The sequence below is a fragment of the Motacilla alba genome, chromosome Z (assembly GCF_015832195.1).
Source record: "Motacilla alba alba isolate MOTALB_02 chromosome Z, Motacilla_alba_V1.0_pri, whole genome shotgun sequence".
NCBI lineage: Eukaryota > Metazoa > Chordata > Aves > Passeriformes > Motacillidae > Motacilla > Motacilla alba.
This window is the reverse complement of record NC_052046.1, coordinates 13,495,909-13,515,642: the sequence shown is the minus strand read 5'-3', so window position 1 is coordinate 13,515,642 and position 19,734 is coordinate 13,495,909. Positions and strand designations below refer to the sequence as shown.

Sequence of the window (19,734 nt, the reverse complement as noted above, 5' to 3'; positions counted from 1 at the left end):
ATGTTTAGTTAAACACCAGCAGGCTTAAAACTGTCTCATTTGGTAGAGTCTATATGTCATTGACTCACAGCAATAGACAGAATCCCACAAGTCAGGGTCTCAAAGGTCCTTGGGAACAGAAAGATGGAACGATACACCCAAGAGTTTTTTTGTAAAGAACTGATGATTAGTTTCTGTGTCCTCTTGAAATCTATTTGAGAAAAGTACTAGTCCCTGTAGCAAAGGAGTGATTTTTTTTCCTTTTTGCTGATTGTTTCCAATGAACAGAGATTTTAATGCTTTTAGGTAGTAGTTTGTACATGATTTTCAGAAAACCAGAGTACTTAAGTGGAAGACAGGTATGTCATAATTCATGATGGGAAAAGAAACCTTTTTTTGCATTAGTGAATTCTGTAAGAATAAGATGACTGCATGTTGATAAAGATGCAAAACTGCTTCAAAAAAATGTGTCACAATTTTTCTAGACAGTGATTATAATTTGTGAATTAGAGCTAAGTAAAGTATGGCAGTAACCTAATGTAAAAATGGCTGATTGCCAGTTGTAGGAAAGATTTTGGAGCTTCCTACAAATTTTAATTTTAGATCTAAAAAGATCTAAATTAGATCTAAAAAGACACACTCTGATTAGATGCATGTATTTTTTGTTTATATGTCAATGATATTGTTAATAACAAAAGATTTACAGACTAGGTGCTTTCATAGGTGATAAGCAATTCGCTGTGCAATTATTTATGTCCTTTTTAAAACACTAAACATTTTAACCATACACAAGGTTTACTGTCATGAGCCCAACACAAAACTGAACTTCAGTGAAAAGGCCTTCTCTGTTGTATGTAGGATCTGTCTGATAGGTCATGATTCTTCCAGGGCTGAAGGGGTGGACAATGTCCTTGCAACACCATCTGGAGCACCATATGCCTGTAAGGGCAGCGTACATGCTCTGCAGCTGCCGTGGTGGCTGGTTTTGGCTGGATGAACTGGCAGCAGAGCTGAGGGGTTCTGGCTGCCCGTGGCGTGCAGGTTTGCAGCTGAAGGGTGGCAGTGCAGCTGCACTGTTGTGGGCAACATGGATATATTCCTATGGTCTGTCATTGGCATCAATGAGAATGCTGTGAAGACATTGACTGTCTGTTTGCACCAAACACTGCCCCAACTGAAAATCCAGCAATACCTAGTTCCTATGTGGCACTTCTTACTAGGACATTACTGTAATGGGGGAGAGTGTACTATTAGCTCAGTATTGCAGAAATTACTATTAAGCAGTTAAGAGATTTCCACCAAAGCTATATCTTGAATTTGTCTCTCACACCTCCCTCTGGATCACAGCTGTGGGTTGGAGGAATGAAAGGTCCTGGGAGCTTTGGTTTCACATGCCCCACAGCTTCGGTGATGTTGCAGCAGGAGGGCAGTTCTGTATCCAAGAGAGAGGTTAAAGATATGGAAAAGCTTTTTACACAGTTACACGTGAAGATCTGGGTCTCTTGCCAGTTGGTCCTCTTTAAGGTAACTGCAAGTTGCTTGCTGTATTGTTATTTTATACAGTAGAATTGATCCTAAAACAAATAAACAGGACTTTATTTTTCAAAATATCTCAGTTACTCAAAATTTTTCAAATTGCTGAATTAATGTACATGTCTGGAGGAAAGGTAGAGAGATATAACTGGAGAAAAGGTAGAGAGATTAAAAAAAAAAAAAGCCAATGATCATGGTGCAACTTTGACAGTCTCCTTGAAAAACAGCACTAGCAGCATTGTGAAACAGCTGCCATTGTGTTTGGCTATGAGGTGCAACCGTTGAACAGAGATGCTGTCTGCCAGTGTCATTTTGAAGAATTACTTAATGATTTAAGGAAAAGGAAAAGGGTCTCCTTCCATGCAGGGCACTCACATTCTCATGCAACTGGGTTAGAAATTAGCAAGTTCTTGCAAGTACCTTGAAGATATTCAGGATGACATAGAGCTAAAAAGTGGAGAGAAAGAGGATGTTAAGGCAGTTTGATCTGTGATATTCCTGACCAATGAATAAAGACAGTCTCTATCCAGAAGAAAAGGTTGACACGTAGGTTGTTTGAGAATTAAAAGGAAGCATGGAAGAATATGTGCTGGCATCATCACCACACTGTAAATGTCAGCTTTACTAATACCCTCAGCTTTACCAATATCACCAGCTGTGGAATTACTGCAGATAACCATATTTTCACTTCTAAGCTGTGTGTCACACTAAAGCCAAAACAACGTCAGTCTCGGTGAACTGCAGTCATTGCCATTATGTTCAGAGAAGACCTGGCTTCTTTTTTGGGAATATGCAAGACTGAAAATATTCCATTTTTAGTCTTGACATGTCCTTACAATGCATTTACTAATTTTAACTTTTACCGAATTAAAGTTAGCTTTTGAATCCTTGTAAACAGCTGAAATTAGTTAGAGGATGACAATATTATGCAATTACATGTTAGGAAAATACTATAAAATGATGGTATTTTACTTAGTATTAGTATGAAACAGCTAAACGAATAATTGCTTTTGAAGACACAAGCATATCCAGTGTAAATTAGTTGTATCCTGAATCTGGAAAAAGGACAGATCATCTGTCTGGTTTTTCAGTAAATCAATAGTACCACCTGTGCTTTTTCATTGACTTCTTAATGCTAAAGTTTAACACTAACAGCCAGATCTGCAGCAGTCTAAACTGGCCTAATGGGTCATTAGAGCTATACGGATAAATGCCAACTGGGGATCTGGTGTGGACTGTAGGCTGGAAACTTAGGAAATGAAATAACATCAATACTGTTTTATAACAGGTTTCATTCATTTCTTGTAGCCCTCTGTATTGTGTAGTGGCTTATTTGATTGCTGTGTTGAATCAAGCAGGGATAATGTTAGCAGCAAATAATGCAAGAAGAACTGATTGAAATTGGATTGCTAGGCATTACAAGGTGTTTGACAGGAGTCTAGGTTCATTGATCATGCAGACCTTTAAATTGCCTCTTTACTGATGTTAGAAGAGATGTGTAGAAGACAGTATTGACAGTTCAAGTTCTCTCTATTCTGTGTGTCTTTACTTGTCTTCATTCTGTTTGCAAAATGAAATGAAAAGTGTTTTTGTGTTACTGGGCTGGCAAGGATATAGACCAGGTGATGAGGCAGATAGATACATTTTGCAATCCTAGCTAAGACTCTTCCAATAGCTGCACTTGTAATTCTTTTGTGTATCATAGTGTGGTGGTTTGTTTTGTTTGTTTGTTTTTTATTTATAGGCTAATATAGCATGCAAGTTTCCTGTCCCATTTCCTGTCTGCTGATTGAGATTGATAACCTCTGGTGTTTTCCTGTGTTTTTTGTTCTTTTTGATATATTTTCATGGTTAAAAAAACAGCTCACCTTTGCTTATATTTCCATTTAGCAATGACCAAATAAATAGTTTTATGGAAAGGTGTTATATGGCTCCTTCTTTTACAAATAGGTGAATTTCTTTGCTACTTCCCTTTATAAAGCCTCTTGGTTGATTGTCTTCCAGTTTTGGTGCCACCACACAGCAGGAGGCTGTTTTCTGGCAGTGATCCTGTGTTTTACAGGTGTTGTAGTTGGTTTTCTTCATTCAGTGTGTAGCAAGTCACATTTTTACCTTCCGCACATGCTCCTGGAAAGGATAGTCTACAGTGACGAAACATGACTGGAGAACTTCTGTGAGAATCTGAGCAGCAAAGCATGGTGCAAGATGGGACTGAAAGGCGTGAGGGCAGCACTGTCTGAGGAGGACATGCTCTAACACCTGCCATGGGCTCTGGGTGCCAGTGAGCTCCGAATGTGTCATTGCCTGGTGGCTCATGAGGCCTTGCAGCCGACGAATTAGGAAAGCCTCGACTTGAATGCTCACGTACAAAGATTTTTGGATGAGACTGTTTTCCTTGTTATGCAGTTGGATGTAAAAGACAAATACTGATTATGTGGAGGAGACAGTGAGGCCTTCTAGAAGGGTTTTTTCTCTGTAGTTACTTTCTGAGGCAGACAAGCAGTGGTGTGTGTAACAAAGCAGAAGCTGTGCTGTTATTTGTAGACCTCTGGACTTGAGAAGGCCGGTGACACCATGGTGTGGTAACTTGGCAGAGAGGTTATATTTATGGCCAGCTGAATGAGCCTGTGTGCTTCCTTGTGGTGATACTGCTCCACTTGCCCATTCCTTTGCCTAGCCTCTTGAGTTACAGTTCCTGACTGCGTGGGAACCCCTGGGCTGGAGTGGTGCTCCATTTGAGCATGTATAGCTGGTGAATTCCTAAAGTTTGGGCTTCAAGTGCTTAAGGATGTTTTTCTAGAGTTTGACAGGAAAAAAAATGCTTTGGCAGAAAGGACATAGTGTTTCCATCTGTATCTCAGGGTTCTAGGGAAATTGCTTCAGTATTTTCCTCTAGGGTACATGAAGTTGAACATTACAATGTCTTTGCTTATAGATGAGGAGACCTTGGATGAGAGACTTCCTTTAGAGCACCTGGTCTCAGAGGACAAGTCTTGCATTCAACAGATTGGCTAAGGGAGTTACTTCATTTATAGCTCTTTGTCAAATCTGCCAAGCAGTGCACAGAAGTAGAGCAATGTCTAATGTGAATGTTTGAGGCAACCAAATGATAAGGAATGGTGACTAACAAGGGCAGTGGTCAAAATATAAAACACCTGACAAGCCTCCATCTTAACTCTTCTTACTTTGCAGTATTTTACATCTTTTGGTTATTTCTCCGGCATGGTGTGGTCAGTCAGCTAAGTCTTTATGCACAGGTTTTTGAAATGATACTTTAAGAGTGTTTCTTTTTGAAAGTTTTTGCAAACTGACTCAGAAAAAGGTATAATATTTCTCCCATCCCAGGGTATAATATTTTGCAGCTTTTGTCCCCAAGCATCAGGTGAACTGCTCAGATTTGCCTCAGTTTTTCAAATTCAATGACTGAGAAAAAGAAAAGAAAGTTAGCCTGGATCTCTTGTGTGGTATTAGAAAACTTTATCCATATTGTCTTTAGGCTGTCCCATTCTAGAGTTTTGATAAACTGACTGCCAGTGCATTCATTACAATGTAGGAAGAGTCCTTTTTCTCTGCATTGCAGAGGTTCTTGAAGCACAGTTTGATACTTGTAAAATTGAAAAATCTTGCCTTTTAAATTTCTTGTGGTGATCCATCTCAGATTGCAGTGCTTGTCATGTAGGGATCTTAAAATTAACAGGAAACCTGACTGAAGTGATCATTCTTCCCACTGGCTTTGCAATGCAGTTTCATTTTATCCAGACACACCTCTTGTTGTCCTTTTCTTGCCTTAAAATTATGGGTAAAGATATACAGAAACTATATATGTTGTGCAAGTAGTTTCTGTCAGCTACAAGATCACTAGAACTGTTTAGAAGGGATGCTCAGGTTGAGCAGAAAATACTGCACCTTTTTTCATATTGTTGGGTTTTTAAAATTACTGTTACTGATTTTTACATAGAAAGAAGATCTCAATGAAATAAGAGCTATACTGAAGCTAGTAGATGTGTCAATGCAGTCGTGAGTTGGGAAAAGGCTGCGCTGTATTTCAGCGAAAAAAAATCAAAGAGGGCATAGGCAAGAGGTGAGGGAAAGGCAAAATCAAGCATCCAAAACCTTCTGCGTTGCCAAAAAGATACAATAGGTGGCAAGAGATACATCAGTGTGATCAGAGGCAATTATTTTAAGGGAAATTTCTCATGTTTCAAAGTTCTAAAGAATGTTTTTCATGAAAGTAAATCAAATAAAAGCTCAAGAAGCAGAAATTTTCTGATTTGATGCTATTTCAGACTCTGAACATTGAATTACCCGTGTTCTTTGTGTGCATGGAGAGGAAGAAATATGAGCACTCTCTCTTTTAGGACCTTTCTCAGGTGCATGCTGTCCTTCAAGGCTTTTCTGTCAATGATAGCATTTGGATTATGAACCAGAACTATGGTTGGAAGGTGCTCACTGTTGGCAGATGCCATTTCACAGGCTCAGCAAAGCTGCCTGGGATCATCACAGCCTCTTACTGGTCCCAAAGCTATTGGCTCACAATTCTAGTGCTTCTGATTGCCCCAGGAGATATGACTAGGATGCTGATGACATACTCAGACAGACTGAGCTGGTGCTGGAACAAAATACGCCCCAAACTATTCCTGGCACATTAATTTTATGCTTAGAATCAGATATACCTCTTGCTATTTTTTCCTCCATTTTTCTTTCCTTCTTTCACATTCTTGTCTGCTAGTCCCTAAATTAAGATGAAAAATAGCTATTAAGGTACTTCTGAGACAAGTCTTTAACTAAAATGTGAGATCTGATGGAGATCTCTGATGCATCTGAACACACAGCAGTGAGCTTGCAGAGTGAAAAGAAAAGGTGTAATTAGATTTGTTTGCACAGGTCACAGAAAAGCAAAGACTTGAAAGAATTTTCATTTGTGGAGTTCAGATAATAGACAGTAGCTACAGCTCTGCCCCAATGAATTTTATTTCCCAGTGATGAGGTAGTTAATTTGTCTTCAAATTATAATAGTTGGGCATAAAATACAAGGTTATATGTGATGCTAATTTATGTGATCTAGAATATTCTGTACAGTCTCCATATATGCAAACACATAAACAAGCAGACTATGCCACTCTGCCTACTATAGCACTTGACCTGCCCCATGCAAACTGTGGTGGTGTGTCCAGTCTGCTGCTGAAGTTATAAATTCTGAAATTCGATGATCTTAAACCATATGTTTTAGGTGCTTGGTCAATACTGATGTAGAGATTATTTTTAAAAGCAGTTAGATTTCTTTTTTTTTTTCACTCTTGTTCTGCCAAAAATGAGGAGCTGATTTACTAATTTTTGTAAGTTTGTGTTGAAGTTTTTCCATGAATTCTGCTGTGTTTTAGCCTGATAGGTGAAGGGAGCCTTCTTCTATTACAGAATTTGTGCTTTGTGTCTGCTCACAAAACGCTGTGAAAGCACGTTTGCAGTTTCGCTTGACTGAACAAATAAAAATAACTTTTCTAGTGGCTTGCTGTGGGCAGGTTTTTAAAGTTTAAAGCCTTTTGCATCTTTTAAAATTTTCAGTGCAGTGCCCAAATGTTCAACAGGGTTTTTTTGGATGTCGTATATGCACAAGTAGTATCACTGCCTTCCTCCTCCACCTTTTCTTCTGTGTACAGATGAGAGGTTTAGACCACATTTGAAAAAAAACAGTGGAGAAGACACACCAGCTGAATCCCTCAGTCCTCAGCATGATCCTTTCCACTTTTACATCTATAATGCAAAATGTTCCCCACACTTCTGTTTGCCTTTGAGTGCCTGCAGAAGTTCTGATGGCCTGATTCGCTCTGGATGAGCAGTGGGGAATGGCTCTGGGCATGGAGAGCAGTGCTGCTGCCCTGAGCCTGCCCTGCTGCCCCGCGCCTGCCCTGCTGCTCCTGCAGCACTGGCCGAGGGCTTTGCTGCGCTGGGCAAACAGGAGAAGGAGCCTTCTCCACACTGTGCTGTGTCCTGGCCTTGCTGCCCTTTTTCTGGTTTCCAGCTGTGTTAATCTTACATTTGCCTGTGTAATATCTGCCTTGTTTAGAGCCTGCATTTCATTAACTAGTTATTCACTTAAAGGTGAGCTTTTAGAATACATAATCTGTGACTCTTAGAAATCCCCTGCCATCCATGCGCTGCTGCACCTTGCTGCCTTTTGAGTGCTGGCTGCATGAAGCCTCCAAGGAAATCTGTCAGGAGATGGTTTGCCTGGGAAGAAGTGGGAGGCTATCTGCACTTGGCAGTGTCTCAGAAAAAGTTACTTCATCTCATCCTGCACAAACAATTACAGGAAGTAAAGAAGTTAGTAAGTAAGAGGGAAAACTCTCAGGAGGGCAGCATGTGCTAAACTTCTGTTAAAGAACAGTTTCTTTAGCAAAACTGAGCTTGTTATGGCCATGATTGTGAATGTGCTCACACAGTTTGGAGAGCTAGAAATATAATTACAGCTTTTTAAAAAAAATTTTTAAATTTATCTACTTTTCAATGCAGTATTGAGAATTTGAAAAGTGGAATTGTCTGATACAGTGTTCTAAAAGGAGCAGGAGTGGGTCTTTGTGTTGGCAGGAGGGAACTTTGAGAAATTGCATGTGGATACTTTTCTATACACCAAACATATTAGTATGAATTGAATAATAAGTAATCTAATCAGATTTGTAGCCAAGCTTGTCTGTCATACTGTGATAATTACTAGCTACCCAGGGCCTTAATACCAAGCAGATCCCTCCCCACCTCCCAACCTGTTTTATTTTTTAGAAGTGAGTTTTTTTATAGGAAAGAAGCAGTGCTTAGGCAAGGCACTGATCTTGGCTCAATCCACTGGCCAGAAACTTCCCAGTGCAGGCACTGCCATATTTCATAAGCTGTTTCTTAACAGTTTCAAATGGTAACTTTGGCCTGAGTGAGATGCAGTTCATCATGGTCATGGAGTACTGGCGATAACAGTAGTAGTATCCCCGTGGAAGCAATTATAGCCATGTTCGAAAGCACAAACCAAAATGATTCTCAAGAGTATTTCACAGGTGATAAGAACATGTAAGAGGAAGAAGAGCAAGGAATTGATTAAAATCCTCTCTTGTTGCATGAAATTTTTCTTTTTTTATAGGGAGGACAAAACAAAGTCATTCCAGGTCTGAACATTGGTCATTAGGTATGGAATGCCATTTCTGGACTCATGGCCTACCAGTTCTGCTTTCTTCCTGTTAAGGAGCTGCTTCAGCAAGATGTTTTGGAGAAGACTTCAATGATCTATTGTCAAGTCTGTGTATTTTTTTTTATTTCCCTCAGGAGAAGGGAGGATTGGACCAGATGATCTCCAGAGGTTCTCTTCCAAACTGAGCTGTTCTGTGAATCCCTGAAAATAAACTCTTTGTTCTGTATTACACTGAACAAGAAGCAGATGCTTTGTGCTGGGTTTTGAATATTTTGTATGTGCGGTTCTAGGCTGTGTCCTAGATCGGTCCAGTAGCTGGTGAGTCTGTTCAAGTTGTGCTTGGATATTTGATGTGGACTGAGGGGCTCCAGCTGAGGTGCTTTGGCTGGGAAATACTGAGTTCCACACATGGCAGAAGTAGCATTAGAAACCCAGACAGAGGTTGCAAAATACAATACAAAGTAGTTCAGCTCACCCTTGCAAGCAAACCAGGTTAAAATGTTTGCATGGTGGTTACTGCGCTCCTGCCTGGTTTCTCAAATTGTCCCTTTTGTCTGCAGGACAGTCTCAATAAAGCAGCACAGTCCAGACTCCCAGTGATGTATTCCCATGCATAGGACCAGGGTCCAAGTTACCTTTATATGAAATTCCAGTGGCTGTTCCAGAATTCACCTGGTGGTGGAGAGAATATGCAGGGGGAGGCTGGGGGAGCTATCACTTCTGGGAAGTTATGGGGCAAGAAGGAAGCAAATGCTTCCTGTTTCACGCATTGTAACCAATGCCTTCAAGGAAGAATGAGATACAGGTACAAGGAGAGTGCAATTTCTTGGAGTACATGAGTGTATATATATATATATATATATATATATATATTTATATATGTATTTTTATATATATGTATATATGCTGTATACATGTACATGTATGCCGATTTTTAATGTCATGCAAGTATTCCTGTTCTCAGGACTTGTTCAGTATCTGGATTTTTGCTTTATCAGAAATACTGTGTATGTCTCTTCCCATGCCTTTAGATTGTGGACTCCTGAGTGTGAATATGTGACCCTGTGACCTTCAGTTGGGGTCAGGGAGACACAGCTGTTGATGAACTCTGGAAGAACAACTGGACAGTGAGGCAATTACCTGTGGGGACACTTGGACACTGGGCAATCTATAATCTCTCTCTTTCTCCCAGTTTTGGTTTTGTTTGCCTGTTTAGTGTTTTTATCAAACAAAGCTGATATCACCCAAGCAGTTTGCATGCTAAAGGGAACTAGACTGTTAAGTCTGAATTACATTGCTCTTGGCAGCACCTTTTGACTTTCTGAGATGTGCTGTGGCTTTGATGAAGAGAACAGTGCTCAGCCATCTCAAAAAAAAAAAGGCAAAACACGGTATTGAGGTGCATTAACTCTAGTGTTCATGACTAGGCTTTGCTGTTCCTTGAAGAGGCAGTACAATTAGCTGACAATTCATAGGGCTTCTCCCTCGACTGATTGATTTTTAAGGTTAAAAAAGACAGGGAGAACAGAACAAATGAGATTGCAAGAACTTTTGCATTGAACTCCTGTGTACCAGAGGTCATGGGCTTTGTCCTAGCTATTCTCTACACCATCCAAGGAACATGTTACCTGCTGTCAGTCACTACAGAGGCTTCATTGATAAGGATGTCTTTAAAGAAATTGTGTGGCACTTCATGTGACATTTCAGCAATAGTCACAAAGGGATGACATCTCCTCAATACAGAAAGACAGCAGGTTAAGCTTTTAATGACACTCAAAGCACTACTAAAACATGCCACTTCCAAAAGCTATTGGATAACTCCTAGAATAGAGACAAGAGATCCATGGAAGAAGAGGAAGAGCAAAACATGCTAAAACCTGTGAACCGTTGCTTCTATTTGTTTGTGGTTTTTTTCCTGGTACTTGTGGATCATCAGGGTGTGATAGCTGCTGTTGGAAGCATATTGGTCAGTGCTGTTCAATTCTAGGTGCTGTTTACAGGCTGTATTTGCCAAGGGATGGCTAGAGATGACAGGAAAGCAAGGAAAGACATGGCAAAGTTCAGCAACACGTGTCGGCTTTGTGAACGGTATATTTACGCTTAGCCACCAAAACCAGTAGATTGCCATGACTCTGTGTAAATCTCCAAGAGACTGAAGAAACAATTCTGAACCAGAATGTATTCTCCCTCAGGGACTTCATTCAGCACCAAGCCAAATTAATTCTTAAATGGGGGGGTTAGCCCTCCAGGGAAGCCATAAATGTGTCCATAGTGAGTGGTAGGGGGTTAAATATTCCCAATTGCCCTATTACAGGAATCCAGTAAATAAAACAGTAGACAGTTCTCCCTAGTAAAAATACTAGCAGGTGATTTCTAAAAATCTAAGTGACATTGCACAATTTATTCTTGCATATCTAGTTTATGAAAATTTAGTGTCTCAGTAGTTGAAACTGGCCACTTCTGTTCTTTGAGTCATGGCCGGTCTAGACACTTTAAGTGTCTCTTGATAATTTCTTGTGGAACAGTGGAATGGTTTGAGTTGGAAAGAATCTTAAAGATCTTTTGTTCTTAAAGATCATTTGTTCCAACCCATTTGCTGAGGTCAGGTACATGTTTCACTAGACCAGATTACAAATGCTATCCAGCACTTGGCCTTGAACACTTTCAGGGATGGGGTATCCCCAGCTTCCTTGGGCAACCTGATGCAGTGCCTCACTTCCCTCTGAGTAACACTGCCCTCTTTTTGACATCTAAATTTCTCCTCTTTAATTTAAAATTGTTCTTCCTTGTTCTGTGGCTGTCCATGTGAAAATTTGCTCTCCCTCTTCTAAATAAGACCTCTTTAGGTACTGGAAAGCTGCTATTCAGCAGCTTTCTGTTCTCCAGGCTTAACAACCTCAGCTTTCTCAGCCTGTCCTCAGAGGAGAAGTCCTTTCATCATATTTATGATCAAAGGCACTGCTCTGGACTCACTCCAGCAGGTCCCTGTCCTTTTTATGCTGGGAGCCCAGTTGTGGATGCAGTGCTCCAGGTAGGTCTCAGCAGAGCAGAGCAGAGGGGCAGAATTCCCTCCCTCCCCTGCTGCCCACGGGGCTCTGGATGCAGCCCAGGACACGTTTGGCTCTCTGGGCTGTGAGTGCCATGGCCGGGCCATGTGCAGCCTCTCACCCACAGCACCCCCAAGTCCTTCTGGGCAGGGCTGCTCTGGGTCTGTCCATGCCCAGCCTGTGCTGATACCAGGGGTTGTTTCTACCCAGGTGCAGCACCAGCAGTTGGCCTTGTTAAACCTCATCAGATTCCCAAGGGCAACTTCTCAAACTTGTTCAGGTCCCTCTGGATGGCATCCCATCCTTCAGGTCTCCTGCCCTTTCTGTAGTGGACTAGATTTCTCTGTGCTTTCTTTTGTTGTTGATATATCAGCAGAAGCTGAGTGTTGCCTTTCCCATCTCTTCCAGGTTTCCCTTCCCAGCTATGCCTTTCCTAACTCCCTCTGTGCCTTTGTCCTCTGTTCCTCCCTGGCAACCTGTCCTTGCCAAAACCTTCTGTAGTGGCTTTTTAAGTTTGATGCCGTTCAAAAGCTACTCCTTCAACCAAACTTGCCTCCTGCCTTACCTCCTTGTTTCTTCACACTCCATTTATATGCTTTAGAGAAGTTGCTTTTCAAATTCAGCTCTTTCTGCTGAGTCTCTTGGCATTTAAAGTAATTGAGTTCTTCCAGGCTACCACTTACCAATTTCCTGAACAAGCCAAGACAGTTGCTCTGAAATCCAGGATCTTTATTCTGCTTTTTGCCTTCATTGCTTTCCTGAGTATTTCAAATTCTTATTTCTCCTCATAGTCACTCAGTCTAAGGCTGTCATCAGCCTTTATGTCCCTATCAATTTCTTCCTTAATTCATACAACATCCAGCAGTGCAACTTCACTACTAAAAGGAGTATCTGCAGAAAAAGTAAGTCTCTGATGCTCTCTGAATTTGCTGCACTCTGCTGTTCTGCTCTGCCAGCAAATGTCTCAAAATTCCCCCATGAAAACATGTAAATATGAAGTTTTTTCCAGTTTAAAGGCTCCATCCACTTTCTCTTCTTGACTGGGCAGTCTATAGTATGTGCACACAATGTTAACCCCTTGTTTGCTACCCCCATCGTGCTGATCCATGAGCCTTCATCCTTTGACTTCTTGGATATGCTGGGTTGTCAAAATAGTGGGAAAACAGAGTGCAATATTTTAAGAAAATTTTAGATGCTAAGTAAACTGGTGAAAAAGTATGTTTGCACACAAGAGGAATATCATCTTTAGCTCCCTGAATGACTTAGTATGAGTAATTTCCCTTCTTTGCTTCTCCAGGGCTCAGACTGTGAAGTCTCTGTGGTACAGACCTACCATAACAGAGATAGATGATGTGCAAGCACTGCCACCTTCCAAAGATTGCAGGCATCATTGCATTTGTGTTCCTAAATGTAACTTGTGTCCTCTCCTCATGGAAGCTGAAGTTTGGTGATACAGAGAACCTGCAAGAACACTTTCCAGTGAAAATGTAGGAGGGGAATGTCCCTATGCACAAAAGAAAGATTTGGAAGGAAACATGGTTGCCAAAAGCATGTTTGTACAGGATTCCCTCATTACCGGGAATATAGTGATTTTGGGCATGACAGTGGAAAAGATCATACCCCAATGTGCCCTGCTAAGTGTAAGGATTTTGAATTTCTGAGTTACACAAGTAAGCTATCTGAGACAACAAGGCATGATAAAGGCAAAAGGAATTGTAGATGAGTGCATGATGAATGTTAATATTTAATTGACCTGCTCCAAATAGTTATACATATGGAAAGACAAAATATTTGCTGTATTTTTTTGTTCAGGAGGAATGTTTACATACTTTTGAACAGCTGACCCCTGCTTCATTTTGCGTCAACCAAGTTTAGCCTTATTTCCTTTTTGTATTATGCTGTAGGGCTTCCTTGTTTGGGTTACAAAACATGAAAATTCTCAGAGCACTGTGCAGTTTTCTCATTACCGTCCACATAGGAATACCTATTTTTAGGCTCAAATATGTGCACAAAGACTTTAATGAGGAAAAAAATATTTTTCTGACCTATCCTACTTGCAGTGTTCAGGTATTTCTAACTGTGGTGTACACACACACACACACACACACACACACACACACACACACATTTCTCTGTGTATTTCATTACCAGTAGCTAAAAGCTACTTGTTGACAGGTTGTTCACCTGAGTTTTCTGCTGTGAGAATTGTGCTACCTTTCTTGACTAAAGTAGTTTTAAGAAGTATTTTAAAACAATGTGTGCCTGCTGGCATTGCTGGAGTCAAGTTGAGCAACTACCTTTTCTGCAAATTCAGGTTGCCCATGTCTGCCGATCAAAAGATAAAAGACAAATGGTTTAATTAGTCTTAATACTATTTTGAGCCTAATGCTCTAATCAGTTGATCAGGTTTACACAGGTACTTCCTCAGGCATAAAACCCTACAAAAATAAAATGGGCTTCAATGGACAAAGGGGGGGTTTGCAAAATCCATCCCTTCCTAATATCAGTAGCTGTGCCTTGTTTTAAACAAGACTGGATTTACTTTGATTTCTGGATTAGTGCAGGTTACACTGAGCAGAACATTTAATGCATCTCATTGATTTTCTCTGTAATACTGTTGATGCACAAGTCACTGCTCTAATAATTTGTTCTACCATTAGAATTCTGTATGCAGATCTAGTCCCCAAGGATATCAATGTGTAACCAGATACTGCGTGATCTAATCAGGTGCTGCAAGAAATATATTATCACTTCAACACCTAGCAGTAGAAAGGTTCATCAAAATGGAAAAGTTATTTAATATTTAAAGCAAAATGCAGTTCAAAGAGACAACCATGAAAAGCAGGTGTGTACAAAATCTAAAGACATTTCTCAGATTAAACAAAGCCAAATCCAAGCCAGAGTCTAGGATGCTTTGTCATGACTCCATTTGTTGTTAAAGAAGAAAATGTTCTAGCTGCTGCTTCAGTTTATAGGATTTATTCCAGTTCAGGTAAAGTAGCATCTCTCTCAGAAATGACTGACTAGCAGAATTTCATTAATGTGATACTTACTTGCTACAGCATGCATGCTTTGGAAAGCAATTTTGAAAAGTACCTGCAAAAGCATTGGTGACAGACAAGACCAGTTCTCTAAACTCATTTTGATGTAGGATTTGGATCTCTGAGTGCCTAGTACTGCAATCCATTTCCAGAATACAAGTCCTGCTGACTTTGAAGGAGTTTTGCAAGCAGCGTGTCTCAGGCTGAGCAGCAGACCTGTTTGCTGCTGTGAGTCTGACCAAAACCATCTACGGCTGGAATAGCAGGAGCGTGGCTCTGCCAGCAGCTGGACAGTGTTTCTGTGTAAACTGCCAGGTGCAAACACCAGGTGTTCAGCAGGGTAATGGGTGACAAAGGTCATAAGCATCTCCTCATATCTCCATATAACTGCTTTCATGTCGATGTCTGAATGGTGAGCATTGTTAATTGTGGCTTTTGTCTGTGTTTCTGAATTTTGTCAGTGGAATGCAATGCTATTCTTGGCTCTACCTCTTGTACTTATTTAGCAAAGGAAAGTAAAGAATTTTATAAGTAAATTTAAGAAGGAAAACCATTCAGTAACCTTGTGTATGACCAGATGAGACTTGATTTAAGATAGAACATAAGATATTTATGTTCCTTGACATTTTTCCAACTCCCATTTTCTCTGGCTATAAAGGCCTGTGTGGAAGGATATTGGTTTTTTTGGTTTTTTCCTTTGGTTCTACAGACTAGACAGTGCACAATTCAGTGTGCAGGACCAAACTCTCCTCCTTGTCTCAAGGGATTTATTGTGTGACTAGCTTTGCTACCAGAATTGCTTTGATCTTCAGAGACCACTGTGTTCATTGAGCCTAAACGCATAAGTAAGAGCTGGAAGAGAGCGACTGAGCATCCAAACAAGCAGTGAAGCAGACTTTCTTTAAAGTTACTACAATGTGTTGTTGGGGCAAGTGCTGCCAGACAAATGTACTGTTGTTGAGGGAAGGGTGGGGGGAGATGGTTGGTGGATGTTGGTACAGGTCAGAAAATTATTTTCATTGAGAAAAACCCACTAAAGGCTTTTAATATATTTTTTATAATTTTTCTCTCTTGTGTTTTAGGGTCTCATGACTCTTTTAGCTTCTACATTGATGAAGCCTCTCCAGTTGGGCCTGAACAGCCAGAGACGGTCCAGAATTTTGTGTCAGTTTTTGGGACTGTGGCTAAAAAGCTGATGAGGAAGTGGCTGGCTACACAGACCATGAACTTCACCAGCCAGCTGGGGGCAGGTATACGGTATTTTGATCTCAGAATTTCCACCAAGCCCAGAGATCCAGACAATGAACTCTACTTCGCTCATGGTTTATTCAGTGCCAAAGTCAAGGAAGGCCTGGAGGAGATCAACGCGTTTCTCACTGAACACCCAAAAGAAGTGGTCTTCTTGGACTTCAATCATTTCTACGGGATGCAGAAATGCCATCATGAAAAGCTTGTCCAGATGCTCAAAGACACATATGGAAACAAAATGTGTCCTGCTATATTTGCCCATGAAGTCAGCCTCCAGTACCTGTGGGAAAAGGAGCACCAAGTGCTAGTGTTCTACCACAGTCCAGTGGCCGTGGAAGTAGCCTTTCTGTGGCCAGGCCAGATGATGCCAGCTCCCTGGGCAAACACAACGGATACGGAAAAGTTGATTCAGTTCCTGCAGGCATCAATCACCGAAAGAAGAAAGAAAGGCTCGTTTTTCATATCTCAAGTAGTGCTGACACCAAAGGCTAGTACAGTGGTGAAAGGGGTTGCAAGTGGCCTCAGAGAAACCATCACAGAAAGGTGAGTTTGTGGCTGGTAAGGTGTGCTGACTGTGCTGAATGTGTGTTGGTAGTGCTGTTTTTCCAATTCCTTTTAAAGGCGCTCTAGCAGATGCATTTCTTCCATATTACTGTGGGCTAGTCAGAACTTGGCATAATCCTAAAATATTTAAAGAGAAACACATTGAAGGACAAGCTTTTACATCGTGAAAGAAAATCTGCCACTGAGCATAAAGAGATATTAGGGTATTGGCTTAACCTTCTCTTTTTTCTGAATGCAGGTTTTGCTAATTTGCTTTGTTTTCCAAATGTGGTTTCTTACCATAAGCACTGAATATCAAGTCTAGGATTTCCTTACTGGAAAATCTTATCTGTATGATCTAGACAAATTTATCTGTATCGTCTAGATAATTTTTTATTTGTGCATCAGGCTTCAGATGCTGGATAAAAAAAAAAAATTGTCCTGGCTCATCAGCTCATCCTGATGCTGCAGGATTTGCCATTACACGCCTCAAAGATGCATGGTTTCTCTGTCTCCGTACTATCACACATTGTAGCAAAGACAGCAGGACACCATTAGAGAGAATTTGACTCCTTAAAGTCTTTCTTCATTTACCACACAGGAAAGAGATGGCAGACCATAGTATAGCTTCTGTATATGGAATAGCTTGTTGACAGGCCATTAGTTGTTATATTACAAAAAAAGCCGCCTGTGCAAGACATGCATTATTTATACCATTCTGACTTTGATAAATCACAGCCAGTTTTGGGCTTGAAGGCATATATATATGACCTATGTTCTTGACAACATGTTAGGAAAACTGAAATTTAATGCCAAGACACAAGAGCTATTTTCTTTTTCTTCTTAAAAATAAAGAAGGGTTGCAGAGTGTAAAAAAAATTACAATGAGGGTTAATGACCTGCTAATGTTTTGCTCTCTGCAGGGATGTGCCTATGATAGGAGGGTCTGTTGGGAGCATATCCCCTTCTATGAAATGAAAGATGCAGTGTCAGCAAAGAAAACGTGCCTCATATTTGAGAAAGGTTGAGCTGTTTTTATGGCAGCTTTCCAAAGCAGCTCTTGACTTGAAAAAATAGGTAAAAACTTTACCTGACGTGGTAAAACACTGACATGGAAGGTTTTATGAGCAGTGGAATGTCATTTAGAAGTGCTTGTGTGACTGCACTTGTGGCTATTGGTATATCCTTCATCTGTGTTTTAGGGGCTCCATCAGAATGGGGAGTCTCCCTCTCTGCTGAGTCTGCAGAGCACTTCTCTGTACTAAAACATTGCTTTGTTGATTTTACCAATAAACACCTTGTTGTTAGGGAATTTTTTCCTGTGATAAACGTCTTCCTGAGTGTTCCTTGGAACATGAAGTAGGACAATCGGGAAACTAACAGGTTGTTCCTAATGCTTGTTGTACCAATAAAATAGCCATCAAACCCCATTTTCTTCATCTTTGGCTTATGATGTGCTTTTTAGAAGTTGTGTGTAAAGCAAACACTTGAAATAGATGCTGAAAATGTTTGACTGAATTTTGAATGTCCAGAGCCATTTAACTCTTAGTCTGCCTTTCCCAACAGCAAATCTTGAAATTGTAACTACCTTCAAAAGTCAATAAATGATTGGGCTGGAAAACCTGGAAATGTTGTTTTGCCAGATTTCAACTGAGATTTTTCGCATGATCTCCAAGTGTGTAGTCACATTTCTACATGAAAAGTTGTTTATTTTTTGCCTAATTCTTTTAGCAATTATGAGAGAAATAGACCTTCAAAATAATCTCCAAGGCCAATATTTAGTCTTCCAAGTATGGCATCTCATTTTAAACTTTTTTTTTTTAATACAAAAATAGACTGTAGGAAGAAATGGGCTTGGAATTTATGATAATGTTGATAGAAACTGAGCCTGTATTTTGAATTAACTGCTCTAAAAGTAAACATCAAATATATTTAGAAGTGCTCCTTATTTTATGGTGATTCTGTTAAAAATGAATAGGCAAGCAATAAAAAGATGAAGTACAATTTATGTAGCAGAATTTGCACAGTTGTCTTCAATCTCACTGCCTTAATGTTTCAGTAGCTTAAAAATATGTAATCCACACCAAAGGTAACAAGACATTTGTTCCAGCTGTGCTGTGTTTGCCACCTTGAACCATCACTCGGTAAAAATATTAGTTTTTCCTTTTCAAAATAAATACCCAGATCAAATCCCATCTTTGTGTCCAGGTAGATAACATATGTGCTTTTGTTGCCAGTGGACTTATACATTTTACTGTTTTCTCCTTTTTAAGAAATGCTAGTGAAGAGCCTTACATTAAGAATGCAGTTATCTTGTTTTTGGAAGCAGTTTTTTAACCATGCTTGGATGGGGTTCTTCCCTCTCATTGAATTTTAAAAATATTGAATGCAAATGAATAAGGTTGAATTTTTCAAATAATTCTGGTGTTTGGTTTAATTTGGTTTGGGGGTTTTTTACCAAATTACGTATTACATTTAAGAAATGTTCCTTTTGCATTTTGAATAAAACATACAGTAATTTCTTTTGTTTTGTTTCTCCACCTGCACAGTGGCCTTCTACATATTGACTTAGTTTTGAAAATAGGGCAAAGTTTAGATCCTCTCAGATGCAATGAAACATGCCAGGTTTTGATCTCTGAAGTTGTTTTTTAATAATGAAATTGTTTATGATTTGAAGAGCAGTGGTTGCCTTAGAGGGGAGAGCATGGTTTCACTCAGTCGCAGCATCTGTTGGACTAGGAAATCTGTGAGCAGACTCCATACAGCAATCCCATCCGGACTCCATTCTGCTGTTTTGCATCTTTCTTTGGGAAAGAGCACAGGGAAATATTCCTCTTAGCCAAGATGGTTGGTTTAATGGCTTTTCATCATGATTGACTGTGGTGGTGGAGGTCCCCACACACACTGCAGCAGAGCAGCCTTCCAAGGCTATATATTTCAGAAGGGGATGTTGTTCCTTAACCTGTTCCCTAGAGCGCAGATATGCAAGCTGTGAGGCCCAAATACTTCAACTTAAAAATCCCCTAAAAACAACAATACATTTTCATGCTCCTAGGACTCAATTCAGTGAAGATATACCAGGAGTTTTCTACTGATAATGTTTGCTCATAGGGTTTGCTGTCCTAACAGGTAGTATTCTGTGGTATGGTAATTTGAAAGAAGGAGAAATTAC

At 40.2% G+C, this 19,734-nt stretch overlaps 1 protein-coding gene across 1 annotated transcript in view; it reads left to right on the top strand.

Annotated features, from left to right (window-relative positions):
- PLCXD3 (phosphatidylinositol specific phospholipase C X domain containing 3) overlaps window positions 1-19,734 on the top strand; it is a 74,546-nt gene that overhangs the window by 31,051 nt on the left and 23,761 nt on the right. Inside the window, exon 2 of the mRNA XM_038125086.1 lies at window positions 15,854-16,562. Within this exon, the coding sequence (XP_037981014.1) occupies window positions 15,854-16,562 (709 nt within the window). The remainder of the gene's footprint in view (window positions 1-15,853; window positions 16,563-19,734) is intronic.